The 21768-nt window shown below is 37.3% G+C and overlaps 3 protein-coding genes across 4 annotated transcripts; all 3 read right to left on the bottom strand.

The window, feature by feature from the left end:
- Positions 1 to 2897: 2897 nt before the first annotated feature.
- LOC131785214 (uncharacterized) lies at positions 2898 to 7607 on the bottom strand. Its single transcript, XM_066165527.1, has 6 exons — positions 7507 to 7607; positions 5198 to 5478; positions 4847 to 4961; positions 4425 to 4461; positions 3950 to 4076; positions 2898 to 3610 (listed from the first exon to the last, which is right to left on the bottom strand). Exons 1-6 carry the CDS (start codon positions 7577 to 7579, stop codon positions 3143 to 3145), a joined length of 1101 nt encoding a protein of 366 aa, XP_066021624.1. The 5' UTR covers positions 7580 to 7607; the 3' UTR covers positions 2898 to 3142.
- Positions 7608 to 10675: 3068 nt separating this feature from the next.
- LOC131785177 (uncharacterized) lies at positions 10676 to 16933 on the bottom strand. 2 transcript variants are annotated; one of them, XM_066165525.1, is made up of 6 exons: positions 16820 to 16933; positions 13080 to 13360; positions 12723 to 12837; positions 12302 to 12338; positions 11849 to 11975; positions 10676 to 11393 (listed from the first exon to the last, which is right to left on the bottom strand). In XM_066165525.1, the coding sequence occupies exons 1-6, from the start codon at positions 16905 to 16907 to the stop codon at positions 10923 to 10925; spliced, it is 1119 nt and encodes a 372-aa protein (XP_066021622.1). In that variant the 5' UTR covers positions 16908 to 16933; the 3' UTR covers positions 10676 to 10922. The 2 variants fall into 2 exon arrangements, with proteins under 2 accessions (XP_066021622.1, XP_058957997.2); XM_059102014.2 differs by lacking the exon at positions 16820 to 16933 and adding an exon at positions 15076 to 15175.
- A 1152-nt stretch (positions 16934 to 18085) lies between these two features.
- On the bottom strand, positions 18086 to 20704 carry LOC136280440 (uncharacterized skeletal organic matrix protein 5-like). The gene is made up of 5 exons (XM_066165598.1): positions 20486 to 20704; positions 20136 to 20250; positions 19715 to 19751; positions 19240 to 19366; positions 18086 to 18796 (listed from the first exon to the last, which is right to left on the bottom strand). The coding sequence occupies exons 1-5, from the start codon at positions 20582 to 20584 to the stop codon at positions 18332 to 18334; spliced, it is 843 nt and encodes a 280-aa protein (XP_066021695.1). The 5' UTR covers positions 20585 to 20704; the 3' UTR covers positions 18086 to 18331.
- Positions 20705 to 21768: the final 1064 nt, after the last annotated feature.

Raw genomic sequence — 21768 nt, 5'->3', positions numbered from 1 at the left:
ACTGAAGGAATTTATTGAGAAAAGGCCGCATTAAATCCCACTGTGTCTCGTTGGAGTGTGCCATTCGAATTTAGTTTTTGTGGAGGAAAGACTAGATTTACACACGCCATTGCAGCAAACAAACGGGCAAACTCTCACAACTTCAGAATAAAAAATTTGAATTTACTCACAATTACTTTCCTCGCTGTTTACTTAATGAGCAGAGGTAAATCTTCGTACATGAATGAATCGTCCATGAGAGTGAATAATACTTCCCGTTAGATCAATACATGTTTTTGAAGAAAACATTGTCGTGACAGTCCTTGCCAAACTACTTCTGTTGTTTTTCAAATGTTCTCGCGCTTTTTTCTTTACTTACGCGCTCTCTTATTTACAGGTGTCAGATTATGACAGATACTTGTAAAAGTAATGTTTCAAAGTTTGTTTGGAAGCCTTTTAAATCATCTTTATCCTTAGACAAATGAAAATGTTTCGGTTAGGCACCTCTCTCTAATTTGCATCACCTCTATTTTAAGTATCATTTACTCGCTAAAGAATTGTTCAGTTTATGGACGATCTTGCCGTATTTACAGCCCTAAATCATTCGGGTTCTTTCGGAAAGAATTTCGTCAAGTTTAAAAAAAATATGTATGTTATTTACCGGCTAAGGGTCGGTCCGTATGATAAAAAACCGTGACCTCGGTCTTGAAAGACCTCGATCACAGTTTTTCACCATACGGACCTCCCAGCCGGCAAATAACATATATTTATTACAGAATAGATAGCGAGAAGCGTAGCTAATCGTATTGCAGCAAATATTCTTGAACGCAACTAGATTTATGCTAAATTCACATATATCTTGGTAAAGTGCCTAAATTTTCACCCTCTTTTTAAGTTCTAAAATCTTCCATATCGAATCAGAGGCATCCCATTCGTAGAATTTGAGAAATGAACCGTTGATTTCAAACAAAGTTTGAAAGAAGAGTATCTCTACGGTTAAAGCCTGACAAAATGCTCTTAAAAAGGTGAAACAATGAATGGAGATAAGAAGTTTTTAAATTGAACTACCGTGTAATCTTCATCACTGCTGGCTTTATTAAAACCTAAACGTAACGCTCACAGTTGAAGGTCTATTGATCTAAATGATGAAAGGTGAAAAATGAATTATTGATTGAATAAAAAAGCATTTTTTTACATAGTTAATTTTTTAAATTCGTTAACTTATGTGTTGCGGCGGGGATCATTTGAAAAATGAAGCTGATCTTCAACTATAACCAGGTTAATTAAAAGTATATGAAGTGTAGTGGCAAATTTTATCGAAACACTGAAGTTTCGAGCCAAGTCATTCATCTATGCTTCGAGAACCAAGTCTCGAAAAGTCAACATTTTCAAAATTTCTCACGTTGGTAGTCTACATTTTCACTAACCTTTTGCCTTGAGGATCAGTTCAGACCAGATAAATAAAACAGAAGAAAAAAGAGAAACAATCACGGCGATGGCCCGTGAATCGACCATCGAGGTTTTTTAGACGAAAATATCTAAAACCGCCGTTTCTCCCTCAAAACAAACTGACTCTGTTGTCGTTAAAACATCTCCTTAAACTCGTTGATTTTTATTGACTGACCAATCCAGCTAGATTATCCTACGGCAGGTGCTAACTACGTTTTCATATAAGCCAACTCTCCCGGATACAGAGGTAATCTCCCGCTCTCGCGTACGGGTGACCAAAAACCACCATATAAAAGGAAGTTTGGATCAGTTGCCCAGAAAAAACTAAGATTTAAGCTCCTTATGTTCCAAAATTCCGAAATCATCTGGCTTCATATGCTTGTATTACGGTTTCTGGCTTCATTTTCTTGCATGATGCATGTTGTTCGTTGCAAACAAATAGAAGAGAGTTTCTTCTTTGTTACCCCTATATAAGCGAGAGTCTGATTGGATGAGTATTAAACCACTTGAAGTCCCTGATAGATAGATCCACGTTTTTCCCACGAAATTGCTTGGGGGGAGGGGGTGGGGAATGGTATTGGCAAACTCGGTCGGGGGAGGGGGGGGGGTGCTGGTCCGAAAAAAAATCTCCAGATTTGAGATCGCTAGAGGTTGACATCTCTGCGATTTGATAATTTTACAAACAAACCCAGTGATTAAAGATTACTATTTCATTTTGAATGTATCTAAATGCAAATGTATCAACTCGAAAAACACGTCCATATCAAACGATTTTTTAAAAGCGATGGGCATTTCACGCAGAGGAAGATGAAGCAAATGTTTTCTTGCTTGAAAATGTTGTTTCAGCTTTCGAAGTGTAAATAGCAAAGAATGCATTTATCAAAGAAAAAATTAACGAAGAGTAGAAGACAGATGGGACAGTAACTGGCCAAATATTCTTCAAGATGTCGCCTGAAATTGTTCGGCGCGTGAACCTTAGAATTACACAGCTTTAATGCATTCTGGGTATGCAGCCTCTACCTTCAGGGTACCGGTCGGGATAAATCGTCATCCACTGAATACGGATTTAATCCTTTACACCCTAACATCAACATCCATAGTCTCTATACTCTTCTCTATAAATTTCCTTAAGTACTGACAAGGAGAATTTGTTTAATAATCAAAGCTTCTTTGGTTGGCGATCATTGGCTTTATTCTTATGATCTTAATGAATGATTCAGCTGTATGACTGTAAGGAGAAATTAGATGCTGGTCTCTCTCAGGGTTTAAAGAGTTAAACCCAATCTATATATAAAACTTTTGCCAGCTACAGTTGTTTCCGATAGCCTACGTTATCGATATGATTGGACGCGAGCCAAAAGCTGGGTCCAGTGAATAAAGTCAACAGTGAATGATAAACTTTCCTCGTACATTATATTAAAACGGCTCGGGATAAATATCTCTCTTTTTGTTTTCTTTCGTTTCGATTTTGCTTTTTTTTATTTGCATTTTTTCACTTACAAGCACACATGCCATAAGAAAAGCTGTACAAAGCTTTCGCGAGCATCATACATTCTAGTTTGCAAGACTCGGATGATAGATGCTTAATCGCAGTGTTCTCAAGGCGTTCATATACACAACAAATTTTATAATCCTGCGTTTTTACACACTGTTCTTAGATGACTTCATCTTATCTATTTTGGTGCTGTTTTAAAATTTATTTAAACGCAAATCATCACTGAACCAAGATGTAGCACAGGGCTCTGAAGGAATGGAGATCACCGCAAGCTGTGCTGTCAAGACCAAACCCCATTACAGAGTCACATGTATTGCAGTCGTTTTCGTTGTTCCCAAGGATTCCGACTCTTGCTCTGCGATGGATGGTCTGGGTATTGAATCCTTCCTTATTGCAGTTGGGCTGGAGATGAGCCTTTGAATTAGTGAGCGCTATCCACTTGTTCCGACCCAGTGAAGTGGACCGATAATGACCATCAGCAATCAGAGAGTGAAGAGAGGAAGCCTGGCTGGTGATAAGAGTGAACCTCAACAGTCCGTTAACCTTCATACCGAGACAGACCTTGGAAAAGGGTGTGTTCCAGTAGGTCGGTAGCTTAGTCTCTTGTGAATCGAAGCCAGTCGTTCCACCAGACGGGTTGAATTCGCTTTTGTCAGTCCAGTATCCCGAACTGAATAGAAAAGTGTTCTGCGAAGTAATTGTATTACAGTAAATAATCAATCCGATGCAAAGAGAAGCATCGAAAGAAGTAAGCAAGAAAATTGTGCATTGTGATTCAGAATCTATTAAAATTACGCGCCTCGCACGATTTCCCGTTTGAAACCGCCTCTTTTTTTATTTTGAGCGGGAAACGGAAGAGTGGAAGGATATTTGACCTGACGAAGCTCGACCCAGACTTGTTCGAGATAAATGAAGTGAGACACTTGTGGTTAGAAATACATGAATTCTGTACAACAAATTAGTGAATGATGTATTTTTATGCAGACCCTTTGAAGGAAAATTTCACAACAAAAGGTAACAACCTACCTTGTTGCCATCAATCTTCATAACTGGTGTCCATCCACCATCTCCACATCCAAAATCTCCCATTTGACAAAGAACGGAAGTTGTTTTCGCGCCAAAGTGTAAGGTAACCAACTCGCTGGCGTTCGACCTGTTCGGGGAACCAGATCAGTCTTAACAACTACATTGATTTTTATTTCTGCAAAATTTATTAGATCCAATAGTTCTTTAGTTGATGTTAAGTTTTACGAATGAAAAATGACAAGAATAAGCCCTGAATATTTCATTGAGTGAAATTAAACTGGAAACTGAAAGGAGAAGATGATTTCTGACGTTAACTCAACAGATAACCCTTTTTTTTTAATTCTTAATTTGCCCTTTTAGTGTCTAAAGTAAGAATTTAACTTTATCACCGAATGCATCCCAATCTAAAGTTAAAGATTGAATTAAATATCGAGTTTTTCCCTCTTCATTCATATGAAACAAGTTTCAAACCTACTTGTATGAATTGTATGCATCTCTACAGGACTTGAAGCCTAAGTATGAATTAAAGAATTGCGTGTTACAAATGACGTCTCCGGCATGCAGCAAGGGTAGAAGTTTTCTTTAAATCTTCAACTCTTATTCGCCTGACACCCTTGAAGTAATTAACAATTATTAACTGAAGTGACGGTGAATAACCATTCCTTACAGGGGATGTGCAGTACTGCATCAAACGAGTTCGTCAGAGGAAGCCTTTGATAAATTTCAGTTAGGAAAGAGGTCAATTGTAGGACCCACGCAATGATCACCCAATTGGCTATGTTGTCGTTAATATACTAAAACCAAACTGCTCTTGCGGCAAGGCAATCCCTGGATAGAGAGCCAAATTTTATGCAAGTAAATGCTAATCCAACCTGACAATTGCAAGTAACGTCTAACCTTTCTCGCAGAATTCTCCAATGAAGCCTTTCTTGCAGAGGCATTCAAAGATGCCATATTTGTAACTTGGTACACAGGTCCCTTCATTTTTGCATGGCGAGGAAGAACAGGGAGACTGAGTAGAAGAAGAAACACTTAATAGTTGAACAATGATAACATGAGGGTCTGTTTTAAATAAAATTTCACTCATAATAGAGCCTACTGCTAAACAAAGGATATGCAGACCTGTCATGTGATAGAGTAAAGAGTAAGGTTTCAAATTAACCCCCCCTCGTTAGCTCAGGCCTTACAGCTAGGCCTCTTAAGTACTTAACAGTACACATTTACAATCTCCCAAAGAATATCTGTAACCTTAGTGACGAAATGATGGGAGCTCTTGTTTCCAAGGAGTTCAGTGGAGTTTCTGTATTTGTCAGAAGAGAGCAGCTCGCACCAAAACTTTCCGTCCATTCCTCTAGACGCGGCCAGGTTCACAGAAAAACATGACGTATGACTGAGGCACTTAAATACACAGTCAATGCTATCATCCACTGTGTAGAATCCAATTCTGGGGACGTTCAGATAACGGAATTCTTCTCTCACAAACACATCCTGTCGAACAGTTTGTGGGGGGCGGTAGATATCATGGCCACCTGGTTGAGGCAAAAGGTAGTATATGTCAGGGAAACTCTACCTTGAATAGCGCCAAAACTTGAAAATACTCTAACTCCCAGTTAGTTGAATCAATATCAAATATTCCGAGCTAACATCTCACGAATTTTATAACAGACAGTTAGGAGAATTACTAATGAGATCTTGGGGATGACAGGATTAAAGTTACTGAAACTTTTTTTTTTTTTAACGCAACCGATGCCATATTTAAAAAGTTCTGTAAAATACACTTACTATAAGCAGTCTTCTATCTAAATCTAGAAAGGCTGCCATTCTTTATTTGTGATAAGAGAAAATAAACTCAGAAAATGACATCAAGTTGAAATAGAATGAGATAAACGAGAAGAGACCTATTTTTAACAAATCTTTACGTCGCGTCATCTACACAAGCAAATTTGGTCCGTTGAAAAACAATTTTTCTACGAGAAGTCTTTACCTTAAAAAACTGGTATTAAGATGACTTTTTGTGCAGGATCAAGTTCTCATTTTTTCCTGCTTCTGCCATAGCAAAGTTTTCATAGAAAACATAGATTGACGGCTCTTTTTTGTTTCACTTTAATTTATGATTGGATAAATGAATGGTCCGTAAGTGGATGTGACTACTGTTTATATAAAGAAGGGATGTAATTCAGTATAACTCGCTAATTTGTGGATCGTGTGCTTACTTTCTTGGAAAAATCAATTGAAAGGGATTTTACGAAGAGTCGACAAGCTTCCACTTCCCCATCTATGAAATATATGTTGGGGATTTCGTCGTTATGGATTCAAAAGCTGGCCCTGTTACATTATTTTTTGTGGCCATGCAAATTATAATATTAATGTTTTAACATATTTTGATAAATTTTCAACAAACTAGCTTTTCAGTAAATTAGAATTATTTGAATCTTTGTCACGTTTAATGTAATAATTGCATTATTATTTTTTAACGGGCCGACAAATCATTTTTAAGATGCGCCATTTTAAGAATGAGAACAGGGAGACTAGTTTTAATCATCCTGGACGCTTGTTATTTGATTTTCAGCATTATTTAAATGTGAGACATCACAGGGAATGCATACGTAATGATGATTATTTTAGCGAAGTATACAATATACAATGCAGGTGCTCCCAAAATATTGGTTTTAAGTCTGAGTGCTCGTTTGCTGATGGTAGAATTGATGATTGAGGTTGGGGTCTTCGAATTTCACTACTTCGCGTGTAGAGAAAATAAAGTAACTGTTAGATTTCAATTTTCCAATCATACCGATTGAAAATATAGGGAAACGTGCAGGGAAAAAAGAGACCCGCAGCTCCAATTTAGATAGTCTAGACTGAGTTGCGAAATAATTTAAAACAGGCTAATGTTCAAATTCGTGAATAATTCACAAATGTCTCCATGACAGAGTGAAACTCTTTATGCTTAAAGACAGAAGTTCTCTTTGCATAGGGTTTAACTCAAAATACAGCATGAAAATTAGGCAATATGTCCTATTCAAAATTAAAAATTTGCCTACTCGGAAACTGCATGGGGAAAGAAACCATTCATTCTATTCTGAAAACGTCTGAGGTTCGCTTCCTCAGTCATGGGGACTCAGAATTTTTTGTTTGTCTTACGCTCGTGACAAGACGAAAAGACATCTTTCTCTATTTCTTTACCGAGCTCAAAACTTACCACCTCTCTTATTTTATTTCAAAACTGTTTATATTTTACATAACAGGGATCTTCGGAGGATGCATGCTCTAGATCTTCGGCGGTCATTTCGTGTCGACGTCTTCGACAGCAAGGAAGACTATCAATACAATTTTGATGAAACTTTTAAGGTAGAGAAATGATTCAAATGATTGGTTCCGAGTACTTATAATTTGTGAAAGAGTCTAAAAGTATATTAATTAGCTTCACACAAGAATAATGAGCAAAGCTAAGTAAGATAAAGTTGGCTCTTTCAAATTTATGGAAGCAGGTTGTTCCCAATTACTATCTTACAAGCTTGCCTTAAAGATACCTTTTTCAAGGGACTCCGCACACTAACCTTGAGAAGCAGCTGCCTCGAGGAGCAGATTAGGCCAGATAATGAAAAGCAAAAAAATAAAAACTAGAAACATGGCTTAATAGGATGTAACTCCACAAAGGCGCAAAAGTATTGAATAATAAAAAACGAACTGGTATCGAAACTAGATAAAGCTGTTGCGTGCCGATTTCAACCGACCAATCAGATAACTTTTAAGACGGCAGCTGCTGCGCGCATTTGTTCCGTATAAATCATAAGTTGATATGTTATGGCGGGTCTATTAAACTTTAATGTTTGCTTAAAATTTCTCATACCTTGTTAAACAGATAGAGGAAAGCGTTTTGGTGAAGTACTTTTATAACGTTACTGACCGAGTAAACAACTAGGATCATCCTCAAAATCCTACACAAAGTTTCGTCCTTACCTAGTCTACAAATCATTGGTTGATGCCAATCACTTTTCTCACGCGCGAGTCCTTTTCATATCGTTGCCTTGAGTTTTTATTTGCTCCTTTTCATATTTGATCGAATAATTTTTTAAATACATAGTACCATAGCTACCAGAAACATAAGCTTCTGCTAAAAAATTAGATTATGAGACTGAGATTTCTATCGAGCATAAGAATAGGTAAGGGAAAGGTCCGAATAAGGTATCACGTGTAATAACAATAGTAATGATAATAATAAAAGTAATGATAATATTTATTACAATAGCAGTTATAATAACAATAATAATGATAATGGTTTACTCAATGGAGCCCACGAGATGGCTCTTCATCGATCAAAACTATCCAGAATCTTACAGTTCGCATAAACCAAAATGAATGGAAACTGATAGCAATTGAAAAATGAAATGAAATAAATAAAACCAAGGTGTCGATGACGCGTGAAAACGCCTTTAAAAACATTAATAAATAATAATCTAATTATCTTCATTTAAAACTACTACTTGTTCAAAGCTTAACAGCGAGACAGGCCCATGCTTGTATTTAATTTTATATGTGACCACAAACTGTTCGGCTTCTTGCTTTGATTATTATTATAGAATAGATAGCGAGAAGCGTAGCCAATCATATTGCAGCAATTATACTTGAACGCTACTAGATTTATGCTAAATTCACATATACCTTGGTAAACGCTGAGCGCCTAAATTTTCACCCTCTTTTAAGTTATAAAATCATATCGAATCAGAGGCATCCCATTCGTAGAATTTGAGAAATGAACCGCTGATTTCAAGCAAAGTTTGAAAGAAGAGTATTTCAACGGTTAAAGCCTGAGAAAGTGCTCTTAAATTAAACGGGAAAAAAGTAAAACAATGAAATGGAGGTAAGAAGTTTTTGAATTGAACTACCGTGTAATTTTCATCACTGCTGACTTTGTTAAAACCCAAACGTAACGCTCATAGTTGAAGGTCTATCGATGTAAATGATGAAAGGTGAAAAATTAATTATTGATTGACTTAAAACTGCAGCTAAAATGAATCATTGATTGAATAAAAAAGCAATTTTTTACATAGTTAATTTTTTAAATTCGTTAACTTATGTGTTGCGTCGGGGATCATATGAAAAATGTAGCGGATCGTCAACTATAACCAGGTTAATTAAAGTATATGAAGCGTAGCAGCAAATTTTGTCGAAACACTTACGTTTGGAGCCAAGCCATTCATCTATGATCTAAGAACGAAGCCTCGAAAAGTCAGCGTTTTCAAATTTCTCACGTTGGTAGTCTACATTTTCACTAACCTTATGCCTTGAGGATCAGTTCAGACCAGATAAATAAAACAAAATAAAAAAAAGAAACATTCGCGGTGATGGCCCGTGAATCGACCATCGAGGTTTTTTAGGCGAAAATATCTAAAACCGTCGTTTCTCCCTCAAAACAAACTGACTCTGCTGTCGTTTAAACATCTCCTTAATCTCGTTGACTTTTATTGACTGACCAATCCGGCTAGATTATCCTACGGCAGGTGCTAACTACGTTTATATATATGCCAACTCTCCCGGGTGACCAAAAACCACCAAATAAAAGGAAGTTTGGATCAGTTGCCCACAAAAAACTAAGATTTAAGCTCCATATGTTCCAAAATTCCAAAATCATCTGGCTTCTTATGCTTGTATTACGTTTTCTGGCTTCATTTTCTTGCGTGATGGGAGTTGTTCGTTGCAAACAAATATAAGAGAGTTTCTTCTTTGTTACCCCTATATAAGCGAGAGTCTGATTGGATGAGTATTCAACCACTTGAAGTCCCTGATAGATAGAGTTTTCCCGCGAAATTGCTCAGTGGGGGAGGGGGTAGGGGTCGTATTGGCGAACTCGGTCGGGGGGGGGAGGGGAATGCTGGTCCGAAAAAAAATCTCCAGATTTGAGATCTCCAGAGGTTGGCATCTCTGCGTTTTGATAATTTTACAAACAAATCCAGTCATTAGAGATTGCTATTTCATTTTGAATGTATCTAAATGTATGTATCAACTCGAAAAACACGCCCATGTCACACGATTTTTAAAAAAGCGATGGGCATTTCACGCAGAGGAAGATGAGGCAAATGTTTTCTTGCTTGAAAATGTTGTTTCAGCTTTCGAAGTGTAAATAGCAAAGAATGCATTTATCAACAAAAGTTAACGAAGAGTAAAAGACATATGGGACAGTAACTGGCGAAATATTCTTCAAGCTGTCGCCCAAAATTATACGGCGCGTAAACCTAAGAATTACGCAGCTTTAATGCATTCTGGTTATGCATACCTTTACCTTCAGGGTACCGGTCGGGATAAATCGTCATCCACTGAATACGAATTTAATCCTTTACACCCTAACATCAGTATCCATAGTCTCTATACTCTTCTCTATACATTTCCTTTAGTACTGACAAGGAGAATTTGTTTAACAATCAAAGCTTCTTTGGTTGGCGATCATTTGCTTTATTCTTATGATCTTAATGAATGATTCAGCTGTATTACTGTAAAGAGAAATTAGATACTGGTCATTCTCAGGGTTTAGAGAGTGAAACCCATTCTATATATAAAGCGTTTCGCCAGCTACAGCTATTTCCGATAGCCTACGTTATCGATATCTTTGGACGCGAGCCAAACACTGGGTTCAGTGAATAAAGTCAACGGTGAATGGTAAACTTTCCTTGTAGATTATGTTAAAACAGCTGGGAAAAAAATATCTCTCTTTTTGTTTTCTTTCGTTTCCATTTTGCTTTGTTTATTTGCATTTTTCACTTACAAACACACATGGCATAGGAAAAGCTGTACAAAGCTTTCGCGAGCATCATACATTCTGATTTGCGAGACTCGGATGATAGGTGCCTAATCGCGGTGTTCTCGAGGCGTTCATATACACAACATATTTTAAATCCTGCGTTTTTACACACTGTTCTTGGATGACTTAATTTTATCTATTTTGGTGCTGTTTTAAAATTCATTTAAAAGCAAATCATTACTGAACCAAGATGTAGCACATGGCTCTGAAGGAATGGCGATCACCGCACGCTCTGTTGTCAACACCAAACCCTATTGCAGAATCACATGTACGGCAGTCGTCTTCATTGTTCCCAAGGATTCCGACTCTTGCTCTGCGATTGGAGCCTTTCTGAGTATTGAATCCTTCCTCGTTGCAGTTGGGCTGAAGATAAGCCTTTGAATCAGTCAGCGCTATCCACTTGGACCGACCCAGTGAAGTAGCCCGATACTGACCATCAGCAATCAGAGAGTGAAGAGAGGAAGCCTGGCTGTTGATAACAGCGAACTTCAACTGTCCGTTAACCTTCATACCGAGACAGACCTTGGAAAAGGGTGTGTTCCAGTACGTCTGTAATTTGGTCTCTTGTGAATCGAAGCCAGTCGTTGCACCAGACGGGTTGTATTCACTTTTGTCAGTCCAGTATCCCGAACTGAACCGAAAAGTGTTCTGCGAAATGATTTTATAAGAGTAAATAATCAATCGCATACAAAGATAAGCATCAAAAGTAGTAAGCAAGAACATTGTGTAATGTGATTCAGAATCGATCAAAGTAACGCGCCTGGCAAAATTTCCCGTTTAAACCGCCTCTTTTTTTTATTTTGAGGGGGAAGAGAAAGTAAGGTGGAAGAATATTTGACCTGACCTGCAACGCATCTGCGCAATATTAAATACCCCACTATGATTCTTCGTCGCGAAAACCAAATTATTTTGCTGTGGCACGAAGCTCGAGTCAGGCTTTAAAAGTTAGGGGTATGAGATAAAGTACAAGCGTTTGTTCGAGATAAATGAAGTGAGACATTTGTGGTTGGGGATACTTGAATTCTTTACTTCAAATAAGTGAGTGGTGTATTTGTCTGCAGATCCTTTGAAGAAAAATTTCCCAACAAAAGGTAACAACCTACCTTGTTGCCATCAATCTTCATAACTGGTGTCCATCCACCATCTCCACATCCAAAATCTCCCATTTGACAGAGAACGGAAGTTGTATTCGAGCCAAAGTGTAAAGTAAACAACTCGCTGGCGTTCGACCTGTTCAATTACATTGATTTTTATTTCTCCAAAATCTATTCGTTCCAATAATTCTTTAACTAATGTTAAGTTTTACGAATTAAAAATGACAAGAATAAGCCCTGAATATTCCTCTTAATGAAATTAATTTGGAAACTGATAGGAGAAGATGATTTCTGGTGATAACTCAACAGATAACCCTTTTTTTAAAATTCTTAATTCGCCCTTTTGGTGTCTAAAGTTAGAATTTAACTTTATCACCGACTGCATCTCAATCTAGAGTTAAAGACTGAATTAAATATCGAGTTTTTCCCTCTTCATTCACATAAAACAAGTTTCAAACCTACTTGTATGAATTGTTCGCATCTTGACAGGACTTGAAGCCTGGGTATGAATTAAAGAATTGCGTGTTACAAATGACATCTCCGGCATGCAGCAAGGGTAGAAGTTTCTTTAAATCTTCAACTCTTATTCGCCTGACACCGTTAGGTTAATTAACAATTATTTACTGAAGTGACGGTGAATATCCATTCCTTACAGGGGATGTACAGTACTGCATCAAACGAGTTCGTCAGAGGAAGCCTTTGATAAATTTCAGTTGAGAAAGAGGTCAATTGTAGGACCGACGCAATGATCACTCAATTGGCTATGTTGTCGTTAATATACTAAAAGCAAACTGCTCTTGGAGCAAGGCAATCCCTGGATAGAGAGCCAAATTTTATGCAAATAAATGCTAATCCAACCTGGCAATTGCAAGTAACGTCTAACCTTTCTCGCAGACTTCTCCAATGAAACCTTTCTTGCAGAGGCATTCAAAGATGCCATTTTTGTCACTTGGTACACAGATCCCTCCATTTTTGCATGGCGAGGAAGAACAGGGAGACTGAGGAGACAAAGAAACATTTAATAGTTGAACAATGATAACATGAGGGTCTGTTTTAAACAAAATTTCACTCATAATAAAGCCTACTGCTAAACAAAGGATATACAGTCCTGTCATGCGATAGAGTAAAGAGTAAGGTTTCAAATTACCCTCCCCTCGTTAGCTCAGGCCTTACAGCGAGGCGTTAGGCTTCTTAAGTACTTAACAGTACACATTTACAATCCCTAAAGAATATCTGTAACCTTAATGACGAAATGATGGGAGCTCTTGTTTCCAAGGAGTTCAGTGGAGTTTCTGTATTTGTCAGAAGAGAGCAGCTCGCACCAAAACTTTCCGTCCATTCCTCTAGACGCGGCCAGGTTCACAGAAAAACATGACGTATGACTGAGGCACTTAAATGCACAGTCAATGCTATCATCCACTGTGTAGAATCCAATTCTGGGGACGTTCAAATAACGGAATTCTTCTCTCACAAACACATCCTGTCGAACAGTTTGTGGGGGGCGGTAGATATCATGACCACCTGGTTGAGGCAAAAGGTAGTATATGTCAGGCAAACTCTACCTTGAATAGCGCCAAAACTTGAAAATACTCTAACTCCCAGTTAGTTGAATCAATATCAAATACTCCGAGCTAACATCTCAAGAATTGTATAACAGACAGTTAGGAGAATTACTAATGAGATCTTGGGGGTGACTGGGTTAAATTTGCAAAAACCTTTTCTTTTAACGCAACCGATGCCACATTCAAAAAGGTCCGTAAAATACACTTACTATGAACAGTCTTCTATCTAAATCTAGAAAGGCTGCCACTCTTCATTTGTGATGGGAGAAAATAAACTCAGAAAATATCATCAAGGTGAAATAGAATGAGATAAACGAATAGAGACCCATTTTTGACAAATCTTTACGTGGCGTCATCTACGTAAGCATACGAGAAGTCTTTACCTTAAAAAAACTGGTGTTAAGATGACTTTTTGTGCAGGATCAAGTTCTCATGTTTTCCTGCTTCCGCCATAGCAAAGTATTCATAGAAAACATAGATAAACAGCTCTTTTTTGTTTCACTTTGGACTTGTGAATAATTTATGATTGGATAAATGAATGATCCGTGAGTGGATGTGACTACTGTTTATACAAAGAGTGGATGCAATTCAGTATAACTCGCTAATTTGTGGATCGTGTGCTTACTCTCTCGGAAAAATCAATTGAAAGGGATTTTACGGACAGTTGACAAGCTTCCACTTCCCCATCTATGAAATATATGTAGGGGATTTCGTCGTTATGGATTCAAAAGCTGGCCCTCTTACTTTATTTTTTGTGGCCATGCAAATCATAACATTGATATTTTAACATATTTTGATAAACTTTCAACATTTAGAATTATTTGAATGAGACATAACAGGGAATGCATACGTGATGATTATTATTTTAGCAAAGTATACAATATACAATGCAGGTGCTCCCAAAATATTGGTTTTAAATCTGAGTGCTCAATCGTTTGCTGATGGTATAAATTAATGATTGAGATTGGGGTCTTCGAATTTCACTACTTTGCGTGTAGAGAAATAAAGTAACTGTACGATTTCAATTTTCCAATCATACCGATTGAAAATGTAGGGAAACGTGTAGGGAAAAAAAGACCCGCAGCTATATTTTAGATAGTTTAAACTGAGTTGCGAAATAATTTAAAACAGGCTAATAATTCACAAATATCACCATGACAGAGTGAAACTCTTTATGCTTAAAGACAGAAGTTCTCTTTGCATAGGGTTTAGCTCAAACTACGGCATGAAAATTAGGCAGTATGTCCTTTTCAAAATTAAAAACTCGCCTTCTCGGAAACTGCATTGAGAGAGAAACCATTCATTCTATTCTGAAAACGTCTGAGGGCCGATTAAGGTCAGAGGTTTGAGGTTCGCTTTCTCAGTCATGAGGACTAAGAATTTTTTGTTTGTCCTACGCTCGTGACAAGACGAAAAGACATCTTTCTCTATTTCTTTACTGAGCTCAATTTTGACGAAACTTTAAAGGTGGCGAAATGTTTCAAATGATTGTTTTCGAGTAGATTATCCTTTGTGAAGGAGTCTTAAAATATATCAATTTGCTTCACACAAGAATAATGAGCAAAGTTAAGTAAGATAGAGTTGGCTCTTTCAAATTTATGAAAGCATAATCCCAATTACTACCTTACAAGCTTGCCTTAAAGATACCTTTTTCAAGGGACTCCGCACACTAACCTTGAGAAGCAGCTGCCTCGAGGAGCAGATTAGGCCAGATAATTAAAAGCGAACAAATAAAAACTAGAAACATGGCTTAATAGGATGTAAGTCCACGAGGGCACAAGAGTATTGAATTCATGAAAAACCAACTGTTATTTAAACTATGATAAAGCTCTTGCGTGCCGATTTCAACTGACCAATCAGATAACTTTTATGACGGCAGCTGCTGCGCACATTTCTTCTGTATATATCATAAGTTGATATGTTACGTGGGGTCTATTAAAATTTAATGATTGCTCTAAGTTTCTCATATCTTGTGAAACAGATAAAGGAAAGCATTTTGGTGAAGTACTTTGATAACATTACTGACCGAGTAAGCAACTAGGATCATCCTCAAAATCCTACACAAAATCTCGTCCTTACCTAGTCTACAAATCATTGGTTGATGCCAATCACTTTTCTCGCGCGCGAGTCCTTTTCATATTTGATCGAATAATTTTTTAAATACACAGCATCATAGCTACCAGAAACATAAGCTTCTGCTAGAAAATTAGATTATGAGACCGAGATTTCTATCGAGCATAACAATTGGTAAGGGAGAGGCCCGGATGAGGTATCACGTGCGGTAACGATAATAATAATAATAATAATATTAATAGTTATATTAATAATAATAATAACAATAAGAGTAATTATTAAAAATAATGATAAAAATAATAACATTAATAATATTTATATCAATAATAATAATAATATTGGTTTACTCGATAGAGCCCACCAGATGGCTCTTTATCTATCAAAACCGTCTACAACTTTACGGTTAACATAAAATTAAATGAATTGAAAATGATAATAATTGCAAAATGAAAATAAACAAATAAAAACAAGGGGGCTATGACGCGTCAAAACGCCTTTAAAACATCGGTAAATAATAATCGTTTTCTCAATATAAAACTACAACTTGTTCAAAGCTTAACAACGAGACAGGCCCATGCTTATATTTTATTTTATGTGTAACCGCAAACTGTTCGGCTTCTTATTTCAATTACTATTTATTACAGAATAGATAGCGAGAAGCGTAGCCAATCATAATGCAGCAATTATACATGAACGCTACTAGATTTATGCTAAATTTACATATACCTTGGTAAACACTGAGCGCCTAAATTTTCACCCTCTTTTAAGTTATGAAATCTTCCATATCGAATCAGAAGCATCCCATTCGTAGAATTTGAGAAACGAACCGCTGATTTCAAGCAAGGTTTGAAAGAAGAGTATTTCAACGGTTAAAGCCGGAGAAAGTGTTCTTAAATTAAACGGGAAAAAGGTAAAACAATGTAATGGAGGTAAGAAGTTTTTGACTTGAACCACCGTGTAATTTTCATCACTGCTGGCTTTGTTAAAACCTAAACGTAACGCTCATAGTTGAAGGTCTATCGATGTAAATGATGAAAGGTGAAAAATATATTATTGATTGACTTAAAACTGCAGCTAAAATGAATCATTGATTGAATAAAAAAGCATTTTTTACATAGTTAATTTTTTAAATTCGTTAACTTATGTGTTGCGTCAGAGATCATTTGAAAAATGTAGCGGATCGTCTATTATAACCAGGTTAATTAAAAGTATATGAAGTGTAGCGGCAAATTTTACCGAAACACTGACGTTTGGAGCCAAGCCATTCATCTATGCTCCGAGAACCAAGCCTCGAAAAGTCAGCGTTTTCAAATTTCTCATGGTGGTAGTCTACATTTTCACTAACCTTCTGCCTTGAGGATCAGTTCAGACCAGATAAATATAACAGAATAAAAAAGAGAAACATTCGCGGAGATGTCCCGTGAATCGACCATCGAGGTTTTTTAGGCGAAAATATCTAAAACTGTCGTTTCTCCATCAAAACAAACTGACTCTGCTGTCGTTAAAACATCTCCTTAATCTCGTTGACTTTGATTGACTGATCAATCTGGCTAGATTATCCTACGGCAGGTGCTAACTACGTTTTTATATATGCCAACTCTCCCGGGTGACCAAAAACCACCAGATAAAAGGAAGTTTGGATCAGTTGCCCACAAAGTCCCTGATAGATAGATCCACGTTTTTCCCGCGAAATTGCTCGGTGGGGGGGGGGGGTAGGGGTCGTATTGGCGAACTCGGTCGGGGGGGGGGGGGAAGCTGGTCCGAAAAAAAATCTCCAAATTTGAGATCTCCAGAGTTTGGCATCTCTGCGTTTTGATAATTTTACAAACAAATCCAGTCATTAGAGATTACTATTTCATTTTGAATGTAACTAAATGCAAATGGATCAACTCGAAAAACACCCCCATGTTACACGATTTTTAAAAAGCGATGGGCATTTCACGCAGAGGAAGATGAGGCAAATGTTTTCTTGCTTGAAAATGTTGTTTCAGCTTTCGAAGTGTAAATAGCAAAGAATGCATTTATCAACAAAAGTTAACGAAGAGTAGAAGACAGATGGGACAGTAACTGGCTAAATATTCTTCAAGCTGTCGCCCAAAATTATACGGCGCGTAAACCTTAGAATTACACAGCTTTAATGCATTCTGGTTCTGCAGCCTTTACCTGCAGGGTACCGGTCGGGATAAATCGTCATCCACTGAATACGAATTTAATCCTTTACACCCTAACATCAGTATCCATAGTCTCTATACTCTTCTCTATACATTTCCTCTAGTACTGACAAGGAGAATTTGTTTAATAATCAAAGCTTATTTGGTTGGTGATCATTTGCTTTATTCTTATGATCTTAATGAATGATTCAGCTGTATGACTGTAAGGAGAAATTAGATGCTGGTCACTCTCAGGGTTTAAAGAGTTAAACCCATTCTATATATAAAACTTTTCGCCAGCTACAGTTGTTTCCGATAGCCTACGTTATCGATATGTTTGGACCCGAGCCAAAAACTGGGTCCAGTGAATAAAGTCAACAGTGAATGGTAAACTTTCCTCGTACGTTATATTAAAACAGCTGGGGATAAATATCTCTCTTTTTGTTTTCTTTCGTTTCGATTTTGCTTTGTTTATTTGCATTTTTTCACTTACAAACACACATGGCATAAGAAAAGCTGTACAAAGCTTTCGCGAGCATCATACATTCTGGTTTGCGAGACTCGGATGAAAGGTGCTTAATCGCAGTGTTCTCAAGGCGTTCATATACACAAAAAATTTTATAATCCCAAGTTTTTACACACTGTTCTTGGATGACTTCATCTTATCTATTTTGGTGCTGTTTTAAAATTCATTTAAACGCAGATCATCACTGAACCAAGATGTAGCACATGGCTCTAATGGAAGAACGATCACCGCACGCTCTGTTGTCAACTCCAAACCCTATTGCAGAATCACATGTACGGCAGTCGTTTTCGTTGTTCCCAAGGATTCCCACTCTTGCTTTGCGATTGGCCTTGGTATTGAATCCTTCCTGGTTGCAGTTGGGCTGAAGTCTAGCCCTTGAATCAGTCAGCGCTATCCACTTGTTCCGACCCAGTGAAGTAGGCCGATACTGACCATCAGCAATCAGAGAGTGGAGAGAGGAAGCCTGGCTGTTGATTACGGTGAACCTCAACTCTCCGTTAACCTTCATACCGAGACACACCTTGGAAAAGGGTGTGTTCCAGTACGTCTGTAATTTGGTCTCTTGTGAATCAAAGCCAGTCGTTGCACCAGACGGGTTGTATTCGCTTTTGTTAGTCCAGTATCCCGAACTGAACCGAAAAGTGTTCTGCGAAATAATTGTATAAGAGTAAATAATCAATCGCATACAAAGATAAGCATCAAAAGTAGTAAGCAAGAACATTGTGCATTGTGATTCAGAATCGATTGCGCCTGGCAAAGTTTCCCGTTTAAACCGCCTCTTTTTTTATTTTTAGGGGGAAAAGAAAGGTAGAAGAATATTTGACCTGACCTGCAACGCATCTGCGCAATATTACATACTCCACTATGATTCTTCGTCGCGAAAACCAAAATATATTGCTGTGGCACGAAGCCCGAGTCAGGCTTTAAAAGTTAGGGGTATGAGAAAAAGTACAAGGGTTTGTTCGAAATAAATGAAGTGAGGCATTTGTGGTTAGAGATGCTTCAATTCTATACCTTAAATTAGTGAGTGATGTATTTGTCTGCAGACCCTTTGAAGAAAAATTTTCACAACACAAGGTAACAACCTACCTTGTTGCCATCAATCTTCATAACTGGTGTCCATCCACCATCTCCACATCCAAAATCTCCCATTTGACAGAGAACGGAAGTTGTATTCGAGCCAAAGTGTAAGGTTACCAACTCGCTGGCGTTCGACCTGTTCGGGGAACCCGATCAGTTTTAACAATTACATTAATTTTTATTACTCCAAAATCTATTAATCCAATAATTCTTTAATTGATGTTAAGTTTCGCGAGTTAAAAATGACAAGATTAAACCCTGAATATTTCGTTGAATGAAATTAGTTTGGAAACTGATAGGAGAAGATGACTTCTGATGTTAACTCAACAGATAACCCTTTTTTTAAATTCTTAATTCGCCCTTTTAGTGTCTAAAGTAAGAATTTAACTTTATCACCAACTGCATCCCAAGCTAGAGTTAAAGATTAAATCAGATATTGAGTTTTTTTCCCTCGTCATTCATATAAAACAAGTTTCAAACCTACTTGTATGAATTGTACGCATCTTTACAGGACTTGAAGTCTAAGCATGAATTAAAGAATTGCGTGTTACAAATGATGTCTCCGGCATGCAGCAAGGGTAGGAGTTTTCTTTAAATCTTCAATTCTTATTCGCCTGACACCTTTGAAGTAATTAACAATTATCAACTGAAGTGATAGTGAATATCCATTCCCTACAGGGGATGAACAGTGCTGCATCAAACGAGTTCGTCAGAGGAAGCCTTTCATAAATTTCAAATGGGAAAGAGGTCAATTGTAGGACCGACGCAATATCACTCAATTGGCTACGTTGTCGGTAATATACTAAAAGCAAACTGCTCTTGGGGCAAGGCAATCCCTGGATAGAGAGCCAAATTTTATGCAAATAAATGCTAATCCAACCTGGCAATTGCAAGTAACATCTAACCTTTCTCGCAGAATTCTCCAATGAAGCCTTTCTTGCAGAGGCATTCATAGATGCCATTTATGTAACTTGGTACACAGGTCCCTTCATTTTTGCATGGTGAGGAAGAACAGGGAGACTAAGGAGACAAAGAAACATTTAATAGTTGAACAATGATAACATATGGGTCTGTTTTAAATAAAATTTCACTCATAATAGAGCCTACTGCTAAACAAAAGATATACAGTCCTGTCATGCGATAGAGTAAAGAGTAAGGTTTCAAATTAACCCCTCCTCCTTGGCTCAGGCCTTACAGCGAGGCCTCTTAAGTACTTAACAATACACATTTACAATCTCTAAAGAATATCTGTAACCTTAATGACGAAATGATGGGAGCTCTTGTTTCCAAGGAGTTCAGTGGAGTTTCTGTATTTGTCAGAAGAGAGCAGCTCGCACCAAAACTTTCCGTCCATTCCTCTAGACGCGGCCAGGTTCACAGAAAAACATGACGTATGACTGAGGCACTTAAATGCACAGTCAATGCTATCATCCACTGTGTAGAATCCAATTCTGGGGACGTTCAAATAACGGAATTCTTCTCTGACAAACACATGCTGTCGAACAGTTTGTGGGGGGCGATAGATATCATGGCCACCTGGTTGAAGCAAAAGGTAGTATATGTCAGGCAAACTCTACCTTGAATAGCGCCAAAACTTGAAAATACTCTAACTCCCAGTTAGTTGAATCAATATCAAATACTCCGAGCTAACATCTCAAGAATTGTATAACAGACAGTTAGGAGAATTTTTAATGAGATCTTGGGGATGACAGGGGTAAAGTTGCTGAAACCAAAAAAGTTCAAAAAGTTCTGTAAAATACATTTACTATAAGCAGTCTTTTATCTAAATCTAGAAAGGCTGCCATTCTTCATTTGTGCTAAGAGAAAATAAACTCAGAAAATTACATCAAGTTGAAATAGAATGAGATAAACGAAAAGAGACCCATTTTTGACAAATCTTTACGTCGCGTCATCTACACAAGCAAATTTGGTCCGTTGAAAAACAATTTTTCTACGAGAAGTCTTTACCTTAAAAAACTGGTATTAAGATGACTTTTTGTGCAGGATCAAGTTCTCATTTTTTCCTGCTTCTGCCATAGCAAAGTTTTCATAGAAAACATAGATTGACGGCTCTTTTTTGTTTCACTTTGGGCTTGTGAATAATTTATGATTGGATAAATGAATGGTCCGTGAGTGGATGTGACTACTGTTTATATAAAGAAGGGATGCAATTCAGTATAACTCGCTAATTTCAGTTGTGGATCGTGTGCTTACTTTCTCGAAAAAATCAATTGAAGTGATTTTATGGACAGTTGACAAGCTTCCACTTCCCCATCTATGAAATATCTGTGGGGGATTTTGTCGTTATGGATTCAAAAGCTGGCCCTCTTACTTTATTTTTTGTGGCCACGCAAATTATAACATTGATATTTTAACATATTTTGATAAATTGTCAACAAACTAGCTTTTCAGTAAATTAGAATTATTTGGATCTTTGTCACGTTTAATGTAGTAATTGCATTATTATTATTTAACGGGCCGACAAATCATTATTAAGATGCGCCATTTTAAGAATGAAGATAGGGAGACTAATTTTAA

The sequence above is a fragment of the Pocillopora verrucosa genome, chromosome 4 (assembly GCF_036669915.1).
Source record: "Pocillopora verrucosa isolate sample1 chromosome 4, ASM3666991v2, whole genome shotgun sequence".
NCBI lineage: Eukaryota > Metazoa > Cnidaria > Anthozoa > Scleractinia > Pocilloporidae > Pocillopora > Pocillopora verrucosa.
The sequence above is the reverse complement of the archived record's forward strand: the minus strand, read 5'-3'. Positions and strand labels throughout refer to the sequence as shown.